The 24,535-nt window shown below is 41.4% G+C and overlaps 1 protein-coding gene across 6 annotated transcripts; it reads left to right on the forward strand.

The window, feature by feature from the left end:
• eps8l2 (EPS8 signaling adaptor L2) lies at window positions 1–24,055 on the forward strand. Of its 6 annotated transcripts, none has more exons than XM_019857156.1 (21): window positions 1–236; window positions 6,737–6,787; window positions 7,239–7,285; window positions 12,558–12,622; window positions 14,696–14,857; window positions 14,987–15,136; window positions 15,517–15,596; window positions 15,668–15,774; window positions 16,811–16,881; window positions 17,051–17,177; window positions 18,364–18,452; window positions 18,553–18,627; window positions 20,236–20,384; window positions 20,470–20,641; window positions 20,713–20,747; window positions 20,823–20,928; window positions 21,105–21,224; window positions 22,081–22,156; window positions 22,237–22,408; window positions 22,516–22,648; window positions 23,320–24,055. In XM_019857156.1, the coding sequence occupies exons 2-21, from the start codon at window positions 6,753–6,755 to the stop codon at window positions 23,395–23,397; spliced, it is 2,049 nt and encodes a 682-aa protein (XP_019712715.1). In that variant the 5' UTR covers window positions 1–236; window positions 6,737–6,752; the 3' UTR covers window positions 23,398–24,055. The 6 variants fall into 6 exon arrangements, with proteins under 6 accessions (XP_019712715.1, XP_019712716.1, XP_019712714.1 ...); XM_019857157.1 differs by having other exon boundaries at window positions 1–215; XM_019857153.1 differs by lacking the exons at window positions 1–236; window positions 6,737–6,787; window positions 7,239–7,285; window positions 16,811–16,881 and adding exons at window positions 11,884–12,479; window positions 16,426–16,496; window positions 16,670–16,726 and having other exon boundaries at window positions 17,108–17,177.
• Window positions 24,056–24,535: the final 480 nt, after the last annotated feature.

Genomic DNA, 24,535 nt, shown 5'->3' on the forward strand with positions numbered 1-24,535 from the left:
CTCACCTGTTCCCACATTCCCTCCTGACTGCCCCGGAGAAGCAACAACTCTGTGTTTGCGTGGTGTTAAGGCAGCCACAGGAGCGTTCGCTGGCTCGGGATTAAACAGCTTTGTTGTGCTACCAATTTAGACGTATTCCTGCTGGGGTTTTTGTGTCTGCTGATTGGCGGCAGGTTGATGCTTTTGTCCCCCCCTCTCCATGTTGGTCACCTTGAGCATCCAGTGCAGAAAACTAAGTAAGTTGAATTGCTTTGTTTCTTTGCTCTTGTTTACAAAGTCTACTTCACGATTCAATGATAAAAAAAAAAAAAAAAAATGCAGTCCATGAATTCTGCCTCCAGAGAAACATTGATCAGTGTCAATAAAACAAGGCCACCGGCGACATTTGGAACATCTCTCAGTGTACGCAATGCAATGTAATTAAGTTACACAAGACAATATCAATTATTGACACTCTTTGTCGATGTAGTTTCCCAAAAATTGCACACACGTGTAGCGAGCTGTTCCTTCAATCATATTCCATGTCAAATTTCACCATTTAAATCATGATCTCCCGCTTTCAATTTGACATTTTTACTGCTTGTAGCTATCATGCATTATTACGTCTAATCAAACGCAAGCTTAATGGTTAAGTACAGGTACATGGAGAGCGGGAATCACTTTGCGTTCATAAATATGCTACACATTAACAACCAATTGATGAACACTGATTGCTAACGTGCTTAAATCCGGGCACAAAGCTACTCATACTTCTGTAGGTTAAAAAAAAAAAATACACACATGCAAGTGGGACGCTGCTTCAATTTCATTCCCGTGTTGTCACATTGATCCAGTTGTCATAATGAACCAGGAAAAGAAGCACCGTTTGAGATGAAACAGCATTTCAAGACATAAAACCAGATAACATATCTCTGACAAAATGCTTACTCAGGTTGTGAGGGTGAAGTCCACGTTGCTCAATCTTATTTTTTTTTTCCACTCGCATTATATCAACATTATTGCGAATACTCCCCACCCACTCATGTAATGTTTCAACTATTGTGCTACCATGGTAACAACATCTCTTTTGTACAGTCAGACTTTAAATCACATCAGGGAATGTCAGACTTGCAGATTGGTTAATAGTATAACAGCCTGGATTATTTCACTATTCATGTACAGTATGAGGCAAGATGTCGCGGATTAGCAATGTGGTGTTGTTGCTATGGTGCTTTATTTAATGGGTGGCTGGGCGAGGTGCACCTTAAATTGGTCAAATCGCTGGGCGTTTTCCCACTTAGAAATCTTTGTTTCATGTCTATGTGGATCGAGTTCAAGTCCTTTTAAGAATGGAGACAAATTTGGGACGAAATCAAAAAAGTGCCTCTGTCGGTTGCAAACAAGTCACGCCCTTGATTCAAGGCAGCAGTTCATTTGACCAATTTCTTTTTAGCCATATTTCTATCCTTGATGTTAACTTTTCCAGTTTTTTTCCCCCCTCGTCATTTTTGACTCTGGAAAAGATGCAGTTATCTTGGATTTGAATAATTAGTCTGACGGGGGACATCTATGATAGTATTCAATTGTATTTCCCAAAAAAATGCCACTTTAAGATTTGATTGAGTGTTTGAGCAGAACAGGCCACAGGAGTGATTCTTCAAACATAGACATAGACACAACAAGAAAGGACTCGTCTCAGTGACTATCTTTGAGGGTTTCGTGAATGAGCAGCTGTCTAACCTCATTCCATCAGAGAGTAATAGCAAAACATTCCGTTAACACCAGAAGCTTTGGAAAATATCTCCATTCGGCAGGAAACTTGTAGCAAGTAGCATTGCGACGATCCATTTTAATGCGGCTATCGCAGCCGCTGATACCGGATAATTACCTCTAAATAAACTGCTGGCTTTGTTACACAAAGCGGTAGAGGGGAGTAGTGCAGTGGGCCTCTTGACAACACCTGACACCCAACCTGTCTTCCTCTGCCTTCACCTCCCCTCCGAAACCTGGCACCGTCCCAGAGGAAGGAACAAAAGCGCTAAGAGACGTTAGGAGATAAGGACAAAAAGAGGAAGTATTGCGTTGGTCAAGCTTAAAATCCCGAGGTTAACTTTTTTATTTATTTTTTCTTGTGATTTTCTGTTGACAAAGATTAGCGTTGGAAACGAACACTGACAGATGTTAGTTTTAGTCCGTAAAAAAACAAAAAAGAAAACAAAAATGACAACGTCCCCACAATACAGTGCTAATTATTGCACGGTATGAGATACATTATTAAGTAGACTATAAATCTATTTCAGAAAAGGATTAAAATGATTCTGTTGAGTGCAGCCACTTGACAAAATGACAATGAGCAAATTCAACGCGCCATTTTTTTTCGGTGTGTGTGTGTCATCCTGTCATCTGCTGAAAGAGGCTATCAGCACAACGTGCTGTGAGTGACCTCATCACATTTTGTTTTACCTGCTGCAAGTCTCGTTTTGCTAAACTCATGCAATAATATTTTCTCACCTCAAGCCACCTTATCATATATCACGGGGGTGTTTGTGTAGCGCAGGGCCAAATGTTATATATGCCACTCTTGGTCTTAAAAGATCAACAGTGAAATCCTTCAGTCAATTTATTTTTGGAGTTATCCTTTTATGTATAGTACATGTTGTTTTAAATTGTTGCGTCATCGTTGATTTATTCTCTGCGCCAAGCACTGAAGTGTAAAGCTGAGTGATGGTTTTGTGTTTTAGTGGGGCGGGTTATGCAAAAACGACTTGACCGATTTCCATGACACTCCACCGCATGCGTCCGTCGAGAACACATGAAGTAAAATAATAGTAATACAGCCTCAGAATAAATAATGTCATGGTCTGCCTCTGCTGTTTGTATTCGTGACTTATAATTGTTTATGTTGACTTAAGTTGACAAGATGTTATGCTACACCCGCAGTTAACTGGCTGTCATCAGGACGTAGATCTCAGGCAATATAATCATAAAAGACCATTCATTGACATCTAATGCTCGCTCCGGTCATGTCGTGCCGTGATGTTTGCAGAAACTGCCGCTTGCTTAAGTGTGGTTGGCGGAACAAACTATGCTGCCCCACTATTTTTAAAACCAGTTGAACCTTGGTGGAGACCCCACCAGGTGCTATCGTAGTTTGCTTGTTTTTAGGGAGCAAATTCGACTGAATTGATGACAGCAAAATCCAGATCATCCCAGGAAGTGTGTGTTTACAGCAAAGGGATCAAACTTGTTTTAAGTGCGGGCCACCTCTAAGTTCCGGTTGGTCCCGCTGGGGCCGGTTCTAATATTGAGACCGTGTACACAAATTTTATAATCGCTTGGGGCGTAACAAGGTGTAACCTTGGTTTTAAAGGGTAAGTTTGAAGTTCTGAAACGGTTTTGCAAGTTTTGAATGTAGCGTCACTTCATTCTGTCTCTGATTGGCTGTTGATCCTCGACGTTGGTGGTTTCTGAAAACTCAATGTATGAGGTACAAGAGGGGACTAGAGAAGGTTGATTTGCAAATGTTCATATTTTTGGTCACATAAGGGATCGAAATGCAAGCAAACCACCAGTGACCAACCATCTCGCCTCCTTATGGCTTGTTTTGACATCTTTGGCTCAGAGGGTGTGCTTCACTGTGTTTGTTTACAGAACAGGCATGTGCCTTGCAGGGACAAGACGGAATTATCACAATATGAACTTCACGATAAAATAGTTATCACGGTATTGCAGGGAGGTTGACGATATAAAAAAAAGCTCACAATACTGTATAAAAATTCACAAGATTGTTAAAAAAAACCCCCCAAAAAACAGCTCATGATATTGAGAGGTGGGGAGAAGCACAATATTGTGTTTTTGTACACAATAACAGCAGTGCCAAAGAAATAGGTGTGACCGCTCATTTTATTGTCACATGCTCCTGTTGTCTCAGTGGTGCAAAGTATCACAGTCTGCAGTTCGCAATGCTGCGTTCGACTGAAAGCAGGTGAAAAGTCATATTTTTTTGACTGAGATGTGCTGCTTTTAATATCGTGACAGCAGCGAGTGTCGATCATTACATACGGTGCAAGACAATTACAACTCAATATCTTAGGCGGCCCGAGATGTGCCGCTTTTAATATCGCGACATGACAACAACCTGACGACATCGAGGGTCGATCATTACATACAGTGCAAGACAATTACAACTGTTGTCTCAATATGTGAGGTGGCCCGGTGATCGAGCGGTTAGCGCGTCAACCTCACAGTGCAGAGGTCGGTGGGCGAGCGGTTAGCGCGTCAACCTCACAGTGCAGAGGTCCTGGGTTCGATCCCGGCTCCGGTCTTCCTGTGTGGAGTTTGCATTTTCTGCGTGGGTTTTCTCTGGGTACTCCGGTTTCCTCCCACATTCCAAAAACATGCATGGCAGGCTGATTGAACACGCTAAATTGTCCCTAGGTGTCATGAGAGCGTGGATGGTTGTTCGTCTCTGTATGCCCTGCGATTGGTTGGCAACTGGTTCAGGGTGTCCCCCGCTTACTGCCCGAAGACAGCCGGGATAGGCTCCAGCACCCCAGCGACCCTTGATGAAGCGGATCGGAAAATAAATGGATGGATGGATGGATGTCTCAATATGCTTGTTGTGTAATGTAATAGTTTCCCCATCATATTAAAGATTAGCCTGTGCATGAAGTTATTAATTTGCTATCTTATTTTGAAAAATTATGACAAGTCCTTTATAGCATGAAGGTGTGTAACTTCATTCTGATCCAGATAAGGAATGTTCAGGCATGCCTGACTTATTCCCAGTCTGACTGAGTTATCAAATGTTATCTTAAATGGCAGCTCCACATTCGATCAATCAATGAATCATGCCACACTGCATCATAATCGCTGCGTTATATGTATGGAGCAATTTGCAGGCATTGTGCAGGAAAACAAACGGACAGTTTTGTTGTGTAACAGCTTGTTAGGGTCCAGAGCGAGAGCGGGGTTAGTCTGTGTGTGTGTGTGTGTGTTGGTATGCCTTATGTAACATCATAAGGGCATGCCTTGACAGACAATATGAAAGCTCCGTGCTCAGAGGTGACTCCTCTCATTTCCTACGACTGCTAATCCCTCTGATTTCAACGCAGCGCTTTCCTGCACACCGGCTCACCTCCTTGGAGGCTACGCTAATTGCCACGGATGAGCCTGAGCGACTAATGAAACTGAATCAAACGATTCAACAAGGTTTGGGTAATGTAATTGTAACTTGTAAAGAGAATGGATTTAATCAAGCAGTTCATGTCTACCGTTGTTACAGATGGAGTCCCCAAACTGCTAACAAGACCGGCTCAGCAACTGGTTGAGCTCAGTGGAAGAACAGGCCGTTTAGTCGATTGTTTCCATTGATACGCTATATGGGCTGTGTTTGGAAACAAAGGATGGATTGAGAGACAGGAAAGGCAAGAAAAACATGGCAGGTTCGGGCAATAGCAAGATGAATTCCACACACTTATTATGGATGGAAAAGTCTCATTTGCCTTATTTCGTCAAGCTGTCTCATTGTGTCAAAACAAGATCGCATTCGCGTTTGGTTTCCCCCTTGGATGACTGCTTATAATTGTAAAACTACAGAATTGTGGCAAATTTGAAATCTGCCCCTGGTTCTTTCCACAGTTGCCTTTTTGCAAGATTACACAAATACAAAACAAGAACTTTGCACAAGGATAGTCCATGGGCTAAATGAATAATCATGACATTTTGTTGACGCTCGATAAAAAAAAAAGTGCCCAGCAATCCACCATAGCAATCAGAATGGTAACACCAGCCTGTTCATCATCCTTCATGAACCAGGAAGTACACTGGTTGATATTTACTGTAATACTACTTTGTAGCGGGACAAACATAGCACCCTATTCTCTCTCTTTCTGTCTATGTACTTCTTTTGCACTAGAAATAGCTTTGCAATGTAAAGTTTATGAGCAATGAGAAGGCGTGTTATACCTCATTTCACTAAAAGACGAAGAGACAAAATATCAGACGACCTGATGAATAAACATACTGTTCCAGTAATATTGTAACAGTCTAATGATTTTAACTACTTACCGATGGAGAGGCAGAATTTTTTTGTTGACGTCTCTTTGATTGGATCTCACTCGACCACGTGTGGGTCACCTTTGTTTGTTTGTTTTTTTAGTGGACAGATATGCCACATTATTTGTAGATGTGGTTTCAAGTACTCTGTCAAAAAAATGAAAATTCGAATTATTTGTAGTTAATTTATTGTAATTGATTTACCAATTATTTAATACGGATTATTGCAATGTATCAAATTATCATGTACAATTGATTTGCATTCGATGGTAATCAGGTCAAGATCATCTTTATTGGCCAAGTATATAAAAACACACAAGGAATTTGTCTCTGATAGTCTGAGCCACCTAAAAATGTTCAGTAACAAGCAACTCCAACAAAAACATGACATATAACACAGGGTCTTTAAGTAATGTGTCCCGTTGGTGCTTGTGCTACCGAACAATGACAGTTGTGCTCGTGATGCGGAGAGTCATCAAAAATGAGCAAAAAAATAAATCCTTTGATCAATTAGAACAGCACATTTAAAGGGGAGAAAACTAATAAGACATCAATTTTAGGGAAAAAGAAAACCAAATATGCAGAGATCGAGAACGGAGCGGGCCGCATCTGCCATACGGTGCCCACCCCTTCATCTCAGCGGTGTACCTAATCTTGTGACCAGTCTTTCATGATCTTATGACGTCTCCTTCCTCCTCAGGTGGATGTCTTGAGCCATGAGTGCCTTAGGATCTCCAACAAGGCTAGCCAAGTGAGTTCGCGGCACATTCCATCCTCTCCCTCAGTATTTACCTTTCCCTACCTTAGCTCTTTATCGCAGGTGACTGTCACAGCGGCCACAGATTCCCTAAAGCCGTATGTGGAAGGTGGTGCAGGTCAGGGACCTCGGGCACAGAGCGCCTCTGTTGAGAATTATTTGCTTTGCCTGGGCTTTTGGCTCCAGCTTCCCCGCGGGCCCCCTCCTCGGCCGCCTCCTCCTCCTCCTCCTCCTCCTCTCCCTTTTCGTCTCTCACTCTTGCTCCCTGGCCGGTCCATATGGTCTAAATCTCAGGCTATAATCTCACGGACGCTTTGTATATATCACTCCTATTTTTGTGGGCTTGTGACTCATGAAGAAGTGAGAGAGCGGGGGCCTTTTAGTTGGTCGTAGTAGGAGACAAGATGAAGGGAATGCAGCGTAATCCCATCTCTTGTCATTGCAGTGGAGTGGCTAGATCGGACAGCAAGATCAGCGCCAAAGCCCTCTTTGGTAAGTGCTGGTATATTTTACCTCACCAAGCACTTTCCGCTTCGGGGTGATGGAGTTGTTATGAATTCATCCATTATTAAACCAACCTGGGTCCCTAGAAGTGTTTGTGAGAATCCACACATGAATGACTGTAATGTGCACTTTGTATAAAATTGGATGTGGAGCAAGTTTTATTTGAATCTGATCCTGTTTACACGGTTGGTACGAATTTCAGTTTAATTGCGGAAATCCCATTCAACGCAGACACTGTCATCGTCCAATCTTATTACCCCAAGCTGTCGTTTGTTGTGTGAGTGAAAAGTTTGAGCTAATTGTACCTATGAAGGCTCTATGGTGCAGACATTCACGGGATTGTTCACGATCTTGTTAGCACATGTTTCATTTCAAGAGCAATTTATGAATGGCCACGTTACTGCGTTTGCCTTAACTTGTCCTACACCTGGAATGAAACAGTCCTCTCCTTTTATCTTATCACTACCAAAACTAAATTGTTCACTCTTTCTTTTGGAGGCAGAATTGAATGAAAATTGGCTCATCCTATTTTTAGTATTTGTCTATGTGGAGTAAATGTATGCCACTATTCCACACACAGAGAAAATGTACTAATATTAAGCCGCACGTTCTCGTAGTATTTGCGACGATAGCGCTTCGGCAAAGACGTGTGCGGAGTGATACACTGGAATTGACTTGTTGACTCGAGGCTTATGCCAATATTCCACACACAGAGAAAATGTATTGAATGTTAAGCCGCACGTTCTCGTAGTATTCACGACGATAGCGCTTCCCCAAAGACGTGTGCTGAGTGATACACTGGAATTGACTTGTTGACTCGAGGCCTTTCCAGGGCGAAAGGGATTGCTGAGATATATTTTTAGATACAACAAATGCATACGGTAACAACCGATGTGAAAATTCAGTAGAACGGCAACTAACGTCCTGTCGATCATTTTGTCAAGAAATCGATGAATCTGATATTCAAAACTAAATAACGTAAAAAAAAAAAAAATTAAGTTGTGACCCTTTACTCAATAACAGGACAATTACATTCACAGTAAATTAATTATGATTATGTTAATGGTTTGGTCCATAACATATCAGAAATTGGAAATGTGCTAATCCCGAGTATCATATTTGCAGATTTTCAAATCAAAATCTTTGGCATTTTTTTGTTGTTTTTGCCCCCCACCCCCTGCCTGTTTTTCGCGGAAAGCACGTTGAATATTTCGCAGCGATTTGGTAGAATTATTTAGGTTTTTTTTTTCCTTTCTCAAATGCATTTCAGTGGGAGTCAATTATGCGCAGATTTTCGCTTTTCACAAGCTAGCTTCGTTCGTATCCCTCAAATAGCAGAGGTCCACTGTATCTAATAAATGTGTCTCCATAGTTTCATATACTGCGAGTGTGTGTTCTATTTGACTTTAGTGGAGGGTGCGGGGCGTGCCTGTTTATAAAGTCTGCTTGGAACAGGGTGTCCCGCAGGTGAATAAAAGTCTCTTTGAAAAGGGGGGAAAAGACGAGGCACACTTTCTTTCCTCTGTTGCAGCCCATGCTGCCTCAGACTTTGGCTTGACTGCACACCGCAAATACAGTGGAATGTTGTGCTGAACATGATTCCGAAACAAACTGCTTCATTGAGTGGCTATTCTAAATTTAGTATGTTGTTATATGCGGGTAATACTGGTGTTCCCACGCCATCTGGCTTCGCACCTTGTCATCTGTCAGGGCTCTATGACAGTCGTCCAAAAATCCACAGGACACACCCGCTTGTGGAGTTCCTTGTGAAGTGACTCACAGTATGTGTGGTGACTCGAGGCCGTGTTGTTCTCCTTTCGCCTCAGTCTGTGCGGCAGATGGTCAGTACGATGTGTGTGGCATGAGAGCAGCTTGCCGGTCCTCACTAAGCAGGAGATGGGATGCCGGTGTGTATCATCAACAACAACAACAGCAGAACAGCAGTGGCTATCCACCTAATGCCCACTCCATGTTGAATACACACAAAGTGCACAGGTCCAGTCTCACTATGTTGTATGCAAAGCCTGACACCCATATGCAAATGATCCTTTATCAGCACTTTCGGGACAGAGCAGAAACGCACCACATTGCATTAGAGTTGTATGATTTTAGATCTAAACATCCAGCCTTTTAACAGGGGTTTAAATAAGTGTATAAAACGCTTTACGCTCACCGGTCACATCATTAGGTACACCTGAGAGTTTTATCAGAAATTAAAAATCAGATGGAGAAGTACTGAGCGCGGAGTGCCATTCTTGTTGGTTTATTTGTCATTTAGCGGGTCACTACTTCCTTGTCGAGATGTTAGGCTTGACAGGCTGCCATTTTGATTTTGTGGTGAACTGTTGCGTTCATCTCATTGGAACTGAAAATAAAGTCGAATGATGTTTTCTCTCTTATTTTTTTCCCCCAAACGAATAGACGGACATACAAAGAAAGATAACCGTTTCATGGTTTGATTCCTGTTATTGTGCTTGTATGGTGTTAGCTTGAGTAGCTTAGCATCACTGTCAGGCGGTATATGTCAGAATATGGTCAGTTTCACATTTTGTCATGAATCTGTACTATTTGACAGTCCCCACTGTGGTCTGTTATTATTATCCTATATTTTTTAAATATATATAGGAATAAAATCTCGGTCTCATTTTTTAATGAAGTCCTAGGCCTTCTGCGCTCCTGTATGTTAATGTTTGTATTGATGGTGGTACTTTTTACATGAATGAAAATTACATTTTTTTTGCATGTAAAACTTACTTTTGTTTAGGTTGTAATTGGTGTAAAAAGTTTGGCAAGCATTGCGATCGTGAATGCTTCCTGGAAACAAATAGCCAAATATTTGTGACCACAGCCCAACACTCACATCCAAATGTTGCTAGGCAGTAAAAACAAAAGGCAGATGTTACCAAATCATGTCGTCTGAGTGATTGGGCAGCTTTAGCTCTTCATGCGGACGCAAAATCAAATCCTAATCTCAGGGCATTTGTTTGTATGCACTTAATGACAAATTGATCTGGACACACTATCAGTTTGACAGTCTGCCCTCCTGCCACCATCACTCTTTATCTTTGGTCAATGGCACTGGCTTCTCAGCCCAACTGCCTGCTAAATGGCTCTTGCTGCGAGCTGTTGCGGCCCTGTGAATTGGCTGCCATAAGTGGCATTAATAAGACATGGCGGCCAGCTCAACTTTCAAACAGACACCCGATGCCCTTCTTTCACCTGCGTGGAGCCGAGCAATGAGAAATGAGCCGAGAGGGATTGGCAACGAGGCAAATGTTGGCGTCGTTTGCGCATGGTGGCATGGACACAAGCTATCACTTTTCAAAATAACACTTGAGTCACATAGATCCCAACAAGGTGCATGGGAATGAAAGGACACTTGACAGATTCAATGAATTGTTGTTCAAACTCAGTGCCTTTGTGTCACATTCAACACACAGCACAATGTGTCCACTGCAGAGGGAACAAGAGCTTTTCATGTTGCGTGTGGCATCCAAAGTGTTTGCTCTGTTGGGCGGGGAGAGAAGACATCTGGCAGTGTGGGCCTGATAGTAACATGCTCACATTTAATAACCGTGTAATGCTTACCTGCAAGCCATTCACCTGGTAAATAGGTCAGTGGCACACGTGTATGCCAGTTCAAACACAAAAATAGCATATCACATCATGAGTGTTGCAGATCTCCTCATTTAGCTGTGGCCATATGAGACTCGAGTCTTAAGTTACTGTACCATCGTACACAAAACTTTAGACACAAGGGGCTCCATAACAGTGATTGGCGCAAGTCCGGCACGTTCAGCGGTGTAAATCTGCGCGAAGGCATTCGGACCAGGTGTTGTTCCTTCTCCTGAAGCGTCCAAGGCAGTGTATTTTTAAAAAAGTCCGTTTGCGCCATTGTGGGCGTGAACACAGCCAACCTCATTCACTGCCAATCAAAGCGAGTCTCTCTTTCAATGTAAAGCAGTAACATGTCGGAAAGGATGCAAAGATTGACCGTAGCATTGTAACTGCTCTTGGCTAGTGTGGCAACAGACAACGTAAACGGCTACTCACATTAAAGCCAGAATGGGCTGGTGATCACAAGTGGCAACTTAAATATGTCAGTGGACCTCATATAAGTACTGTATCCCAAACCCCAATTGTTCATCTGCCCTAGGTGCATTTCGGCCAGTGGAATGATTTAAAAACTCTATGAATGACAGTAACAATACTACTATTACTTCGACTACTAATAATAATGTGTTCATGACAACCATATACGTATCCGCAGAGCTCAGAATCTGGCCGCCTCTGTCCCATTCACATTCAAAACTACACAATATACTAGCCCAATCATTTATGTATTATGCAACGATAGAATACAAGACGAGAATTAATCCTAACAAACATGATTTAAAAAAAATCTTCCTTGGCTAAGTTATCCTTTGCTTGAACCCAATAAAAACACGCAAAATAAAGTAGGCCCTGAAAAAAACGTGGTCTAAGGTATTGTGTCATAAACATTTTCTTGCCTTGTCATGCGTTTTTTTTAACTCACACTTCCTGCAAATGTAATGTAGGAGCGGTGCTTGGAATATGTACCATTATTGTCATCCATGACGTCTCCAACTGGGACACCACAAGAAGACTCGGAAGCTGGCACTTTACAACTAGCCTCAATAGCAGCTAATGACAGAGATGAGGAAGTTCGCATGGTGTTGTGATGTTGGACAGCGATCATCTGTGATCTTTGAGCCTAAGGTTTGGTGCTTTTATGGCGCATTTTAGAGGACGTAATCCTTGACAACATTATATAAAGTGAGATAGAACACTTCAACTCGCACCGTTTCTTTGATAGCATGATTAATATTTAACTTTTTAGATATGTGATTCGCCACTCCTTTGGGAGTCAACCTGTATGGAAAAACTCAAAACATTTTTTTATTTTTTCAAAAGTATTTGTTGGTTTATTTGCTGCAAAATCTAGTTAAGTAATTTTACAAGCTGAGATTAATTTGGCTGTTTTGGTTCCTTTTGGCTGCCATTATTTCCCTGTAGCATATGGGAAAAAAAAAGAAGAACAAGCATAAACAGTGTAGGTGTTCTTCCTTATTGCCCTGCCGGTGTGTAGGTCAGTTCACTCATGTGTGTCTCCTTTGGTCTATTCACTCCTGCTCTGATTCGTGCAACATGTGGGATCCAGGCAAGTGTGATGACAGTTACTACCTCGACTCTGAAACTGAGACATAATTCGAAATGTTTTCATCTTTTTCTTTTTCAGAGCAAAGGAAAAAATATTCCAACTCCAATTATATTATGCAGGAGACGTCACAGTATCATGTTGAGGTAAGGCTGCCTTGTTTGTAGATGTTGAATTTAAGTTTTGACGCCGTTTGTATTTCGACAGTCGCAATTGAGAAATGAGACTCGGGAAATATCAGATAGCATCGATCATAATTGTCGCGGCGGAGTAAGGAAAGCAACGTTTGTTTTACGTGTTAAGTTTAAGAGAATGATGATTCTTCATCATCCTTTTGTTTCGTTTATTCATTAATTTTTTTCATGACGCTATGATTACATTTTCATTATTATTACGCATTATTCATGTACATTAATGTGGAATTTTAATGTCCATATCATGTAAAAAACGAATTGGTAATTTGAAAGTAGACTTTCGGAGGCGTCACAATGTGAATATCACATTGTTGCGCTACGTCTTGGTTCAGTGCAGTTGCCTTTGATGTCTTTATTTTGAAAAAAAAATGTGAAAAAGTTCGTCTGATTTAATTAAAAAAAAAAAACAATTAACATGCCAACCAAGGCATTTCGTAATCGCACCCGTCATGTACTTAACCCTTTCAGGGACATCAGTGACTACAGTGGACAGCTTATCTATCAGGGTTACAGGTTAATAATAATAATAATAATACATTTTATTTATGAGCGCCTTTCAAAACACCCAAGGACACTTATCATTATTTGTGCATTGTTAGGAGAAGCCAATTTAATGTGACGATGAGTGTTATGACAACGCGGAAGAGAATAGCAAGGAAATCAGTGACCTCCTATCAGATGGGAAACTGTTCAAATGGCAATTAAATAAAATGCCTTGTGTATAGCAGGAGCTAACCCAAACATTTTATCGGACTACTCCAGTCACAATTTTCATCTTATTTTGTATTTTGTTGTTTCAGGTCATGTGAATAGTGTATTTTTAAATGATCAATCAATCAATCAAAGTTTCATGTGCGTTTTTTTTTTTTTCTTTTTTGGACACAAAAGATAGCAACATGTCTATTGAGTTTCTTTGCTTTAGTTTTGGTTTGTGTACTGACCTCAAACTGCCCAATTATCAATGATTGCCAGCTAAATTTTTATAATAACATACTGAGTGGACCACTAATTTATTTTATTTTTTTTTCTTCCAACCTAAATTTCTTTGGTGTTTCACCGTGCTCTGTGAGAATTTTTTTTTTCTCCAGAAAAAGTTGAGCGTCTAAATCTCTACTTCTGGTACCGTTTAAACCACAGGTGTCAAACCCAAGGCCCGGGGGCCAGATGTGGCCCGCCACATCATTTTAAGTGGCCCGCAAAAGCAAATCAAAGATGACAACTTCCATGATGCTTGCTAAAATCTGTACCAAAATTTTTATTTTCATATGTAATAAATCAGTGACATATTGTAAGCATTTTCTTGTTACCAAACTCCTCATTACAGTTACTTAAACAATAATTGAATGAAACGTTATTCGTGGCTTCGTTATATAGTTTCAATCATAACGGCCCTCCAAGGGAAACGGTAATTATGATGTGCCTCGCAACAAAAATGAGTTTGACACCCCTGGTTTATACCAGAACCATATTTGATAACTTAAATGGAACCAAGGCAATCAACAGAAAAGCTGGCTTGAATTTCACCATTTTTAACCCTTTCAGGGCCAGCAGTTACGACAGTGGACAGCTTACCATGTCATCAGGTTACAGGGTGCATGAAAGGGTTAAACAATTCATTGCCGCCGTCTGAACACGTTCAACAAAAAGTATTTGACTGTGTACACAATGGTTGGCAAACGATTGATTATTTTGAAATTGGACTTTCATCTCCTTTTAGAAAAGCACTCTTTGTGTTTATATGGTACTTTAGAATTGGAAGAAGTCCTTCAACTTTCCTGTGGTTCAAGAATGTATTTCCCAAGTACTCTATTTCAATGAGTGCGCATTAAAACAGACAAAGTGAATTCCATTATGCAGTACAGACGATGATAGTGGTGTAGTGCTCTAGTTAGTAGTTAGTTAGAACTAACTCCATGTTGCAGTGTTATATTGATCGAGAAAAAAATCTTCCTTCAGCATTCTTAGACTTTTCTGTACTTTAAGTTCTGCGATGCCTGTGTCACCTTCTGTCTCGACCTCGGTTAGCATCTGTCCACCTTCATCATGGACAAGACTGAGTCCATCGCCACTGTGGACGACGCCATCAAAAAACTTGCCCTTCTCGATTCAAAAGACAAGATTTGGACTCAGGAAATGCTCCTGCAAGTCACTGATAAGGCAGTCAGGCTGCTGGACTGTGACACCCAGGTACTGTACCGCTCCCTCTGCAGATTTGTTGTACGGTTTCATAAAGTGCACTTAAGAAAGTCATGAAAATGTCCACACTAACATGCGATGTCCACTTCTTATGAGAAATCTGCTATTCTCTCTCTGCAGGAGGAGCTGGAGAACTTCCCCCTACCCACAATCCATCTGTCTCAGGCCGTGCTAAATCAGACGCGTTACCCGTCCGTGCTGCTGCTTGTGTGTCAGGACAATGAGCAGCACCGGCCGGACATCCACTTCTTTCACTGTGACGAGGTGGAGGTGGGTGTTGACGCGCGTGACTCACTTTGTATCTTTTATTGTCTGTCCACACAACTGGTCCACTTACGGTAAGGCTTCGTGTCATTCATAAATCCAAAGGACCGGCGCCGCAGTTTGAGGTCACATTTCACGAGGCTGTTGGCGGCTTTGCACTTTTGTGCAAGGACTCAAAAGTATCTGTTGACGGCTCGGCATTGTGTGTACCTGCACAGTGGTCGTTCACATCAGATTTAGTAATTAATGAGTGTGACAGTGTAAATATTGTCTTGCTAAAGACAAAGATTCTTATTGTATTTCTTAAAAATGAAACTTTAAACTTCTGCACATATCGGTTCATCTCATAACATTTGACTGATTGTCTCTCTCTGTCCCTCACACAGGCTGAATTGGTTCATGCAGATATAGACAGTGCCCTCGGAGATAACAAATATGGAAAGAAATCGAGGCTTCAGACACTCAAGTAAGATATGCGCGCTCACACATCCACAGACCTGCAATGTTTGAGGTCCTGACGTCGTCGTCCTCTTGGAGAATTAACCAGGAGAAAATGAAGCACCGAAGAGAGACCATCCTTCCCCAGTCGCCCCCCAAGGCCGCCCCTGTTCCAAAGGGACGCGTTGCTGCCCCAATCCCGCAAGGTGAGAATTACCATGATCGAATCTGTAAAATTTGAATGAGAAAGAAAAGTCAGTTTCAAGCCTCCCGTGGCTGGTCCTTGTGGGGCTTTTCTACGCTGACACAACGAGACACTGTAACGTGCACACCAGCACAAAGTCCCTGTCCACATTCTTGCTGCCAAGTCGAACTGAGTTTTTTTTTTCTAACCTAGCTCTTTTCGCCTTCTTTCCTTTACGTGCGTGCACTCATTGCTGACAACGAGGCGCTCTAAAGCTCTGATCAACATGCTCTACATGAATTGCATGCTGTCTTTTATCTGCATCCATCCTGCCATTATCTGAACCTCACAGAGATGTACAATGTATTTTGAAACACATCTTTTTTTAAAGGCGGCAGTGTTACATGACACATATTGTTTTGAACTACCTGATTGAAAGTTAATGGTTGTAACTTGTAATGGATTGAAATTTCCAATAACATTGTATACTACTGATTATTTATGCAGTTAAAAAAATGTGTCTTACGTTACGAATGCAAGTTGTTTATTTTGATGTTAGACTAACCCATAAAAAAAAGAGGAAGAATTAATTTGATTGAACAAAATAATGTCATTTTAAAGAAGATCATTTGTGATTTTGTGTCATGCCTGACTTCGTGTTTTTTGGGTGCAGACAGGCGATCCTCTGGACACGGTGATCCAGAGTCACATGAAAAGTTAGCCCAGCGTATTGAGAAGGATGTGGTGAGTGTTTTGATTCATATTGTTTTTTTTTTTTTTTTTTTTTTTACAATAGTGTACAGCTGCAATGCATCATTTGAAAGAAATGTGGTACCTCACTAGTGCAGTGCAGTTGTCCCTAATATTTTGTCTAGTGTCATTGTGGGACACTCTCATCCATCTTGTTATTTTTACAGCAAATCCTCAACTGTGCCCTGGACGATATTGAGATATTTGTGGCGCGGGTGCAAAAGGCAGCCGAGGCTGAAATAATGTCATTTTACAGAAGATCATTTGTGATTTTGTGCCATGCCTGACTTCGTGTTTTTTGGGTGCAGACAGGCGATCCTCTGGACACAGTGACCCAGAGTCACATGAAAAGTTAGCCCAGCGCATTGAGAAGGACGTGGTGAGTGTTTTGATTCATACTGGTTTTTTTTTGTTTTTTTGACAATAGTGTCGAGCTGCAATGCATCATATGAAAGAAATGTGTTAGCCCACTAGTGCAGTGCAGTTGTCCCGTATATTTTGCCTAGTGTCATTGTGGGACACCCTCATCCATCTTGTTATTTTTATAGCAAATCCTCAACTGTGCCCTGGACGATATTGAGATATTTGTGGCGCGGGTGCAAAAGGCAGCCGAGGCCTTTTCCCAACTCAACCAGCGCAACAAGAGTAAGAAGAATAAGAAGAAAGGACCAGCAGGTCTGTCTCCCTTTCTTCTTTTGTGGTGGCAACCATGAAGTGGCAATATATTAAATATTGCTCACATTGCCATGTTTGTATCTCTTTGTGTTCTCCAGTGACATGCATGGTGGTAAAGACCAAAATTCCAATATGGCTTTCGCGAACAAGTCATTTGATAAATTTCAGTGGTATTATTATTACTTTTTTTTTTATTATTAATACTAACTTATAATGATTTCATTTGTTTGGCTCTGTAATATTTCAACAGTCTCGAAAATAGTGCTGCAGTATGTTAAGGCGAAAAGTAATAATAATGCCGTAATGTGTTGAGTGAAGTTTCATCCATGCTATTCTCATTTCTGCATGTTTGGTCAGTGGTGATGTGATTTGAACATATCAAGATATATATTCCTTTTGCAAAGTTAGACAGCACTGTCGATGACTACACAGACAACTAAGGTGGTACTGACTTTGTTGCTGTACTGTCATTTATTTTCTATTCTGACGGTCTGACTGTTTCTCAAATCTGGAACTGTGTGAATTTTAGGCATAAAAGATTTCTCTGCATAGAGAATAATGTAACTTGGATTGCATTATTAAAGGGAGTGGATCATAACAACCTCCTCATAATTACACGTAACACATTTATTGGGTTCCAGGCTGAGAAACACATTACCGGTATATACGCTTAAAACTGCTGGGTCAAAAGGAAGCCATTCAAAAGTGCTCGGTCCAAAAGGGAGACAGGGTTTTTTTCTTCTTTTTTGGACCCCAACCGAGCCTTTCAGCTGCCACCAATGTCACTTTAAATTTACTCCATCTTCACTCTGCAAACAAAATTGAAACTAACTTCAGCTCTTCATCCCACCAAATCCAACCTTAAACCCAATCTGCTCTGTCAAAATAATTAACCCAACCATGTGTAAAAGTAACCAAATCTGCCCAAAATCCAGAGTTACCCAGTGAATGGATTAAGAAAACAACCCAGCATTTTTAGCAGGTGGAAAATTCTTTCTTGAACTTGAGTGGCGAAGGTCAACAATGGTAAATTATACAATAGCTATTTATTGACATTACTATAGCTCATAGATTTCGCAGAGATGCAAACACCCTTTAAGGTTCCTGCGGTGCCCTTTAACATGTAACTTCGAACCTGGCAACTTGTGTGTGTGTGTTGATTGCGGTCTCGTGTGCTTGTTCACAGAGGGCATGCTGACCCTACGAGCCAAGCCCCCCTCTGAGGAAGAGTTCATTGATAGCTTGCAGAAACTAAAGCTTGCCTTCAACCTCTTGGTGAAATATCTCAGATCCATTAACCTCCCTTGGTTTTTATTTTGCTTTGTTTTGTTGCCTCCGGGCCTCTTAACTGGCTCTGTCATTGCACTCCCTGCAGGCCAAACTGAAGAAGCACATCCAAAATCCAAGCGCGTCAGAGTTGGTTCATTTCCTCTTTGGCCCTTTGGAGCTGGTAAGAGCAACAAACGGAGTGGATGTCGGATACTACAGTACAATTTGTCCGCTGATGCTGTGATAAAACAATATTGTCATCAAACTGTAGATTTGTACACTCTGGCCTGGGTGCCAGTCAATTATGGCACATATGGACATACAGCCGTTCACGCTCATATTTACAATGTACTCTCAGTGGCAGGCTATGTTTAGAACAGGCCGGAGAGTTACTGATGTGCTCGCTCGACGATACCTAGTGCTATGTTGGTGACCCCTGCGCGATGCTATGACTCAGTTATTGTCCGATAAGAATGACAGAACTTAAAATAAGAAAGCAGTCAAGTACATTATTTTTGTGCTTAAATGACTAGTATTATTATACCCATGAAGTGTGTAACACTACTAAAATCTCAACAAACCCAAGTGTTCAGTTATTCCCATTTTTTCATGGCCCTCTGAATAGGGATCGTCACTCAACATGGAAGGATTACTCACTATATACTCTTAATAACTTAAGAGTAAGCATGAATACAACAAAAATAATGGACGTATCTTCATGCATCACAATGTAAATAATTTATATAACTGACATGAATTCAGTAATTTAATACCGTACCTTCATCTTCACAATTTTATCAAGCACAATATCAATCATGATTTTTATCACAACCCATTGCTTTTAGCATGATATATCATTATTTCCCGTAATAGTTTATATGTAATCAAATGTATTTGTACTGTCATCAAGATTCATAGTCTAAAAACATAAGAACCCATACAAGTGGAACCGAACAAAAGGACTACAAATCCCAGTGGTCAAACCCGAAAGCAAAGCGCCGGTACTATTAGCCGTAACGCAAAATCATCATTCAAACTTTCCGGTGTAGCTGAACAAACATGAAATGACCACACTCCAAAAAAAGAGAACAACTGAGCATAGACACCACTGCAATTGCAAGACTTAACTTTATAACTTTTGCCCACGTTGTTTAAACTGCCGATTGCGAACAGCAAGTGATTGCGATGGCGATGTAGCAAACATAAAGCGCCACTGACACAAAGCAAAGCAGACAAACAAAGCAAGCAAGCATGATTGAATCTGAAAGATAATGCTACAGATCTGACAAACAAAATCGAAAATAAACGTAGCTTACCATTGCGGTTATGCTGGAGACCAAGTGAGTGCTTTCCTGAATGAACCAAACTGCGTTGCCTTTTTTTTTTCTTTTTTCTTTTTTTTTTATACGTCAAGTGAACGGTCACCTGTCTCAAAATAGAACAAATGATTCAAAAGAAAAGATTAATATCTGATGTCAATTTAGTTTATTTACGACGTCTGAATGACTGACAGCCTTTTTGCTCACTTCATAATTCAACTTGCCTGGAGCCACAACTGCTCGCCCCTCTTAAAACTCCAGGTAAATGCAACACCAAGGTTAAAAACCTTGGTTTTGTTGTCACTTTCGGTTTGCGCCACCTGAAGTCACCTCATCGCATGATTTGTTTCGCACAGTTTGTCACTTGACTGTAGTAAAAAGCGTACATCGTGTACAATTATAAAAGACACAAAAAATTTTGCTCCAGGCAAAAGGGCCCAATGCTTCCAGTTACCTGTCTGTGTGTGCAGGTGCTGCAGAGTTGTGGCAGTCCTGAGCTGGTCCGTTCTATTGTCTCCCCCCACCTCTCCAAAGACGCTGTGGACTTCCTGCGGGGGCACCTGACCCCGAAAGAGACCAGCATATTTGATCTTCTTGGAGAGGCTTGGACCAAACCCAGGTTTGTCGACAATACTCAAGACGGGCATTTTTCAAGAATCATATAAAAAAATGATGGTATCACACCTCTATTGTGCCGTGTTTAGAGCGGAGTGGCCGAGGGATCAGTGTGCTCCTCCTTATTATCCCAAATTCCGGAATGGCTGGGAGCCTCCAGCGGAGCTCTTCAGGACGGCCCCATGGGAAACAGAGTGTCCCGGTGGGCCTCTGGGGTCCCCCATTAGCCCCGATTACAGGAAACACTCAACTGCTGATGAAGTAAGACTTATATAACTGAATAGAAATCCAAGACTCGACAAGTCCAAAACAATTTGCCTGTTTCTTCACAGTTCTATGGAACCCTTTCCTCCAACTCATCCAATGGGTAAGAAAGGACTTATTTCATATGTGGGAACTTTGAAATCAGCCAAGGTAAAAAGTCAGACATATATCTCAACAGGTCCTACAACGGGATGCCCCCCGCACGCAAATACGCCAAAATCCGCTACCACTTTGTAGCGCGGAATGCCAACGAGCTGTCAGTGCTGACGGATGAAATTCTTGAGGTAAAAACATTTGCATATTTGTATAGAACAGAGCCAGCCAACCTTAAACCACGTGGCACACCGGGTGAGATTTTATAAAATACCTCTCTGATTAGCATTCAGTAAATAACCATGAACCAGAATGATTGAACTCAAATGAGAAGTCTGTGCAGCGTATGACGTCTGGTGTGTCTCAGGTGATCGAGGACGACAAGCAGTGGTGGAAACTAAGGAATCGTAGCGGCCAAGCCGGTTACGTCCCTTACAACATCCTGGATGTTGTCAAGCTAGATGACCCTGACGGTTTTTACAGCCAGGTAAGCTGCAGCACTCCATTTACCTGCGCTGGATCCAGCATCTGTTCTCAGCTTCTCCATTTGCTCACTTTTGGACCCAAAAATTAGGTACAGCTTCCAAATTTAAGACAAGAACAAGGGTTTTGCATTCATCAATTCATAATGTACAGTTTTGATTGACATTGTGACGACAATTTATACTGTATGTTCATTAGAATATCAGGGTGTGGGGAATATTTCATTCGGTTAATTCAAGCAGTGAACAGTGAGGAGTAGGTTCAATTTGCAAAGTGAAATAGTTCATGAGTTTATATCTATTTTTAATGTGAGTGATTTTACTGTATCTAACAAGGAGCTCAATTTCACCATCGTAGGAAATTAGACGATTACATAAAAAAACAAAACAAAAAAAACATCAAAATGATTTCTAATGGAGAAATTAGGTCAGAACTGGTCTTTTGAAAAGTTTTTTTGCTTATTAATAGTTTTCATTTTAAATGTACTTTATTTTAAAATCGTGCCAAGGAAGGGGCACGACAGTGGCCTAGAAGTGGTAAACACGTCTGACACACTTTTGAGAAGTTTGGATTTCTCATCTTAGTGGACTTTTCTCATGCCTGCTTTAGTTTTCTGCAGGTTGTCCACCTTCCCACCGCATTCCCAAAACTTGCTTGTTAGGTTCACTGAAGATGAAATTGTCCATACATGTAAATGTGAGTGGGGATGGTTGTTTGTTTATCTATGTACTGAGATCGAATCCTATCAGTGTGTATCCCACTCAAATGATACAAAAGTACAGCATACAGAAATTTGAATCCAAATCCTTGATCGGATATGTAGTTGAAATAAAAATGCTTGTGCTTGTGTCTGTGCACAGCAAGGCTATGGTGCGTCCTCTCCAGGCTCCCTAAGCCCAGGAGACAGTTTCAGCAAAGGTCGACACAAAGACAAAAGTAAGCAAACCTCACTTTGGTGCGCATGTGGGTGTGTGTAGATTACACTTACCTTGATTTGTGTTGCCGCTGTGTCTCAGTGATGGATGAAGTCAACAATGAGCTACTGATGATGATCACTGCTAACAAAAGCCAGCCACCCGCCAGAAAGTTCCGCGTTGAGCGACCGGCTGCCACCCAAGTGCCACTCACGTACAACTCCAACCCGGAGCAAGTCAAGTCATGGCTTACTGCCAAGGGCTTCTCCAAGGCGTCAGTAACACACACAGCTCTTGCTTCCTCAACTCTTAAATATTTCTGTAGATGACAGGATGCAAATAACGTTTTTTTTTTTTCCCCACCACATTATCCTCAAACAGGACGGTAGATTGTTTGGGCATCCTGACTGGAGCGCAGTTGTTTTCTCTCAACAAACAAGAGCTGAAGGCCGTGTGTGGAGACGAAGGTGCTCGCGTGTCATCGCAGATTACTGTGCAGAAGACACTAATAGAGGTTAGTCGGGAGAAACATAAAACATGCAGACTCACATAGGTCAAAATATAAGGCACTCCTTTCACCAGAGCTGGTTAAGTTATTCCAAATATTGCCGTCTCTGTGGAGTAATAAATCACTTGGTCGTCGATTGGTTAACACATGCGCCTCACAGTGCAGAAGTGCAGGGTTCGATTCTGGCTCCGGCCTTCCTGTGTGGAGTTTGCATGTTCTCCCTGTGCCTGCGTGGGTTTTCTCTGGGTACTCCGGTTCCCTCCCACATTCCAAAAACATGCACCGTACCTTAATTCAACATTCCAAATTGTCCCTAAGTGTGATTGTGAGCGCGAGTGGCTGTTCATCAGTTTGCCCGGCGATTGGCTGGCAACCAGTTCAGGGGTCCCCCGGCCACTGCCCGAAGACAGCTGGGATAGGCTCCAGCACCGCCCGCGACCCTTGTGAGGATGAGCGGATTAGAAAATGAATGGATGGATTATGTTTTCTTTTTTTTTTTGGAGGTGCGGGGGGTGATTCTGGCTACTTTGGATTTTATTTTTTTTTCTATGTTACAATTTTGAGTATGATTTAAAACAGCCTCAGAGTTAATAAGGAATGTCATAAGTGTTTTCATAGTGTCATAATACCCACGTTATGAGAATTCATTGTTGCGGTTGCATCCATTTTTCTGTCAGAAATCGTATGGAGACAGCGAGCTTCAGGAGGTCATGAAGCGCAGACAGGAGCGAATCGACTCGGGAAGCACAGACTAAAGCGCCGCGCCTCCACCCCTCCTCTAATTTCACAATTCATGCTGTCCTGCAGAACCCGCGAAAAGACCCGATGCATGCATTGTACACAATTTTACTGTATATTTATTTTCTTCCCTTTTATATGTGCGCAAACTAATTTGCATCTCTGATGTCTCAAGCTTTGTGTGGCTCAGCAAATATGAACAGAGGATGTACAACATCTTGTGCGAGTGACATGTACACAGTACATGCTTGTCAAGTCAATGTGGCGCATGCCGATGCTTAACGGCAATGTCGATATTTCATCAGTTCAGTCAAAACTAAAATTTGTTGCGTAATTTGTGCCTGCAAGTTTTGACATTTTTCTCATGCTGTATGTATAGCCAATGATTTGCATATTGCCGTTTACAGTAGGAAGCAGGAGATACAAATAGCATCACCCTGCCGGTAAACTTATGTTCATATTCTACATTTCGCTCACCATGATTCTGCATGAGTCTGTAAATTATGGTTAAATGCTGTCATTTTTTTGGGGTGTTGCTTTTCTGCACAGGTGTTATTTTCATCTGTTCTGCTTCAGTAAGTAAATGAAGATCGACACACAATCAAAAGGACTGTAAATAGGATGGAAAACAAGTGCAAAAGAAGCCGATTAAAAGTTAGTGAATTGTTTGATGTATAACGGTCTTATGGTAATTTATGTTTTTGGATAAAGCTGGACAGACATTGTGAAAAAAATTACGCGTGTGGACTCTTGAGCGCAATAATGACCACTTGAGTGGCGGCCAAAACAACCACATGCTGAATGGCCCCTTGATTAAAAATAATGATTTTCTTTTACAAACATCAGCAATTAAAAAAAAAAAAAACACTGAAACAGGCAGAAAGATTCTTTTACTAACGCCAGCAATTAAAAAAAAAACAAAACACTGAAACAGGCAGAAAGAGAAAATCTAAGAAAAATTGGGAAAAATCCCAAATCAGAAAAAGTATTGAAAAAACAGACAAAAAAATGCAAATCCACACCTGCCCATCTCCAAATATGCAGGACAGTCTATCTTTTATCCATTTATTGAAGAAATTTAGTAAATTTTGTCCATACTTAAAACAGGATTTTTTTGTCCTACATCTGACGAGGAAGTGTGTGTGGTCCTAAGTG

Source organism: Hippocampus comes, unplaced genomic scaffold (genome assembly GCF_001891065.2).
Source record: "Hippocampus comes isolate QL1 unplaced genomic scaffold, H_comes_QL1_v1.1 scaffold186, whole genome shotgun sequence".
Lineage (NCBI taxonomy): Eukaryota > Metazoa > Chordata > Actinopteri > Syngnathiformes > Syngnathidae > Hippocampus > Hippocampus comes.

Excerpts from the sequence above, each read along its gene's own strand:
- eps8l2 (XM_019857153.1), top strand. The coding sequence starts at position 12,338 with ATGGGAAAAAAAAAGAAGAACAAGCATAAACAGTGTAGGTGTTCTTCC. Across the intron at positions 15,597-15,667 it reads TCGAGGCTTCAGACACTCAA|AATTAACCAGGAGAAAATGA; the intron begins GTAAGATATGCG and ends GTCCTCTTGGAG. Across the intron at positions 16,497-16,669 it reads AGCGTATTGAGAAGGATGTG|CAAATCCTCAACTGTGCCCT; the intron begins GTGAGTGTTTTG and ends TTATTTTTACAG.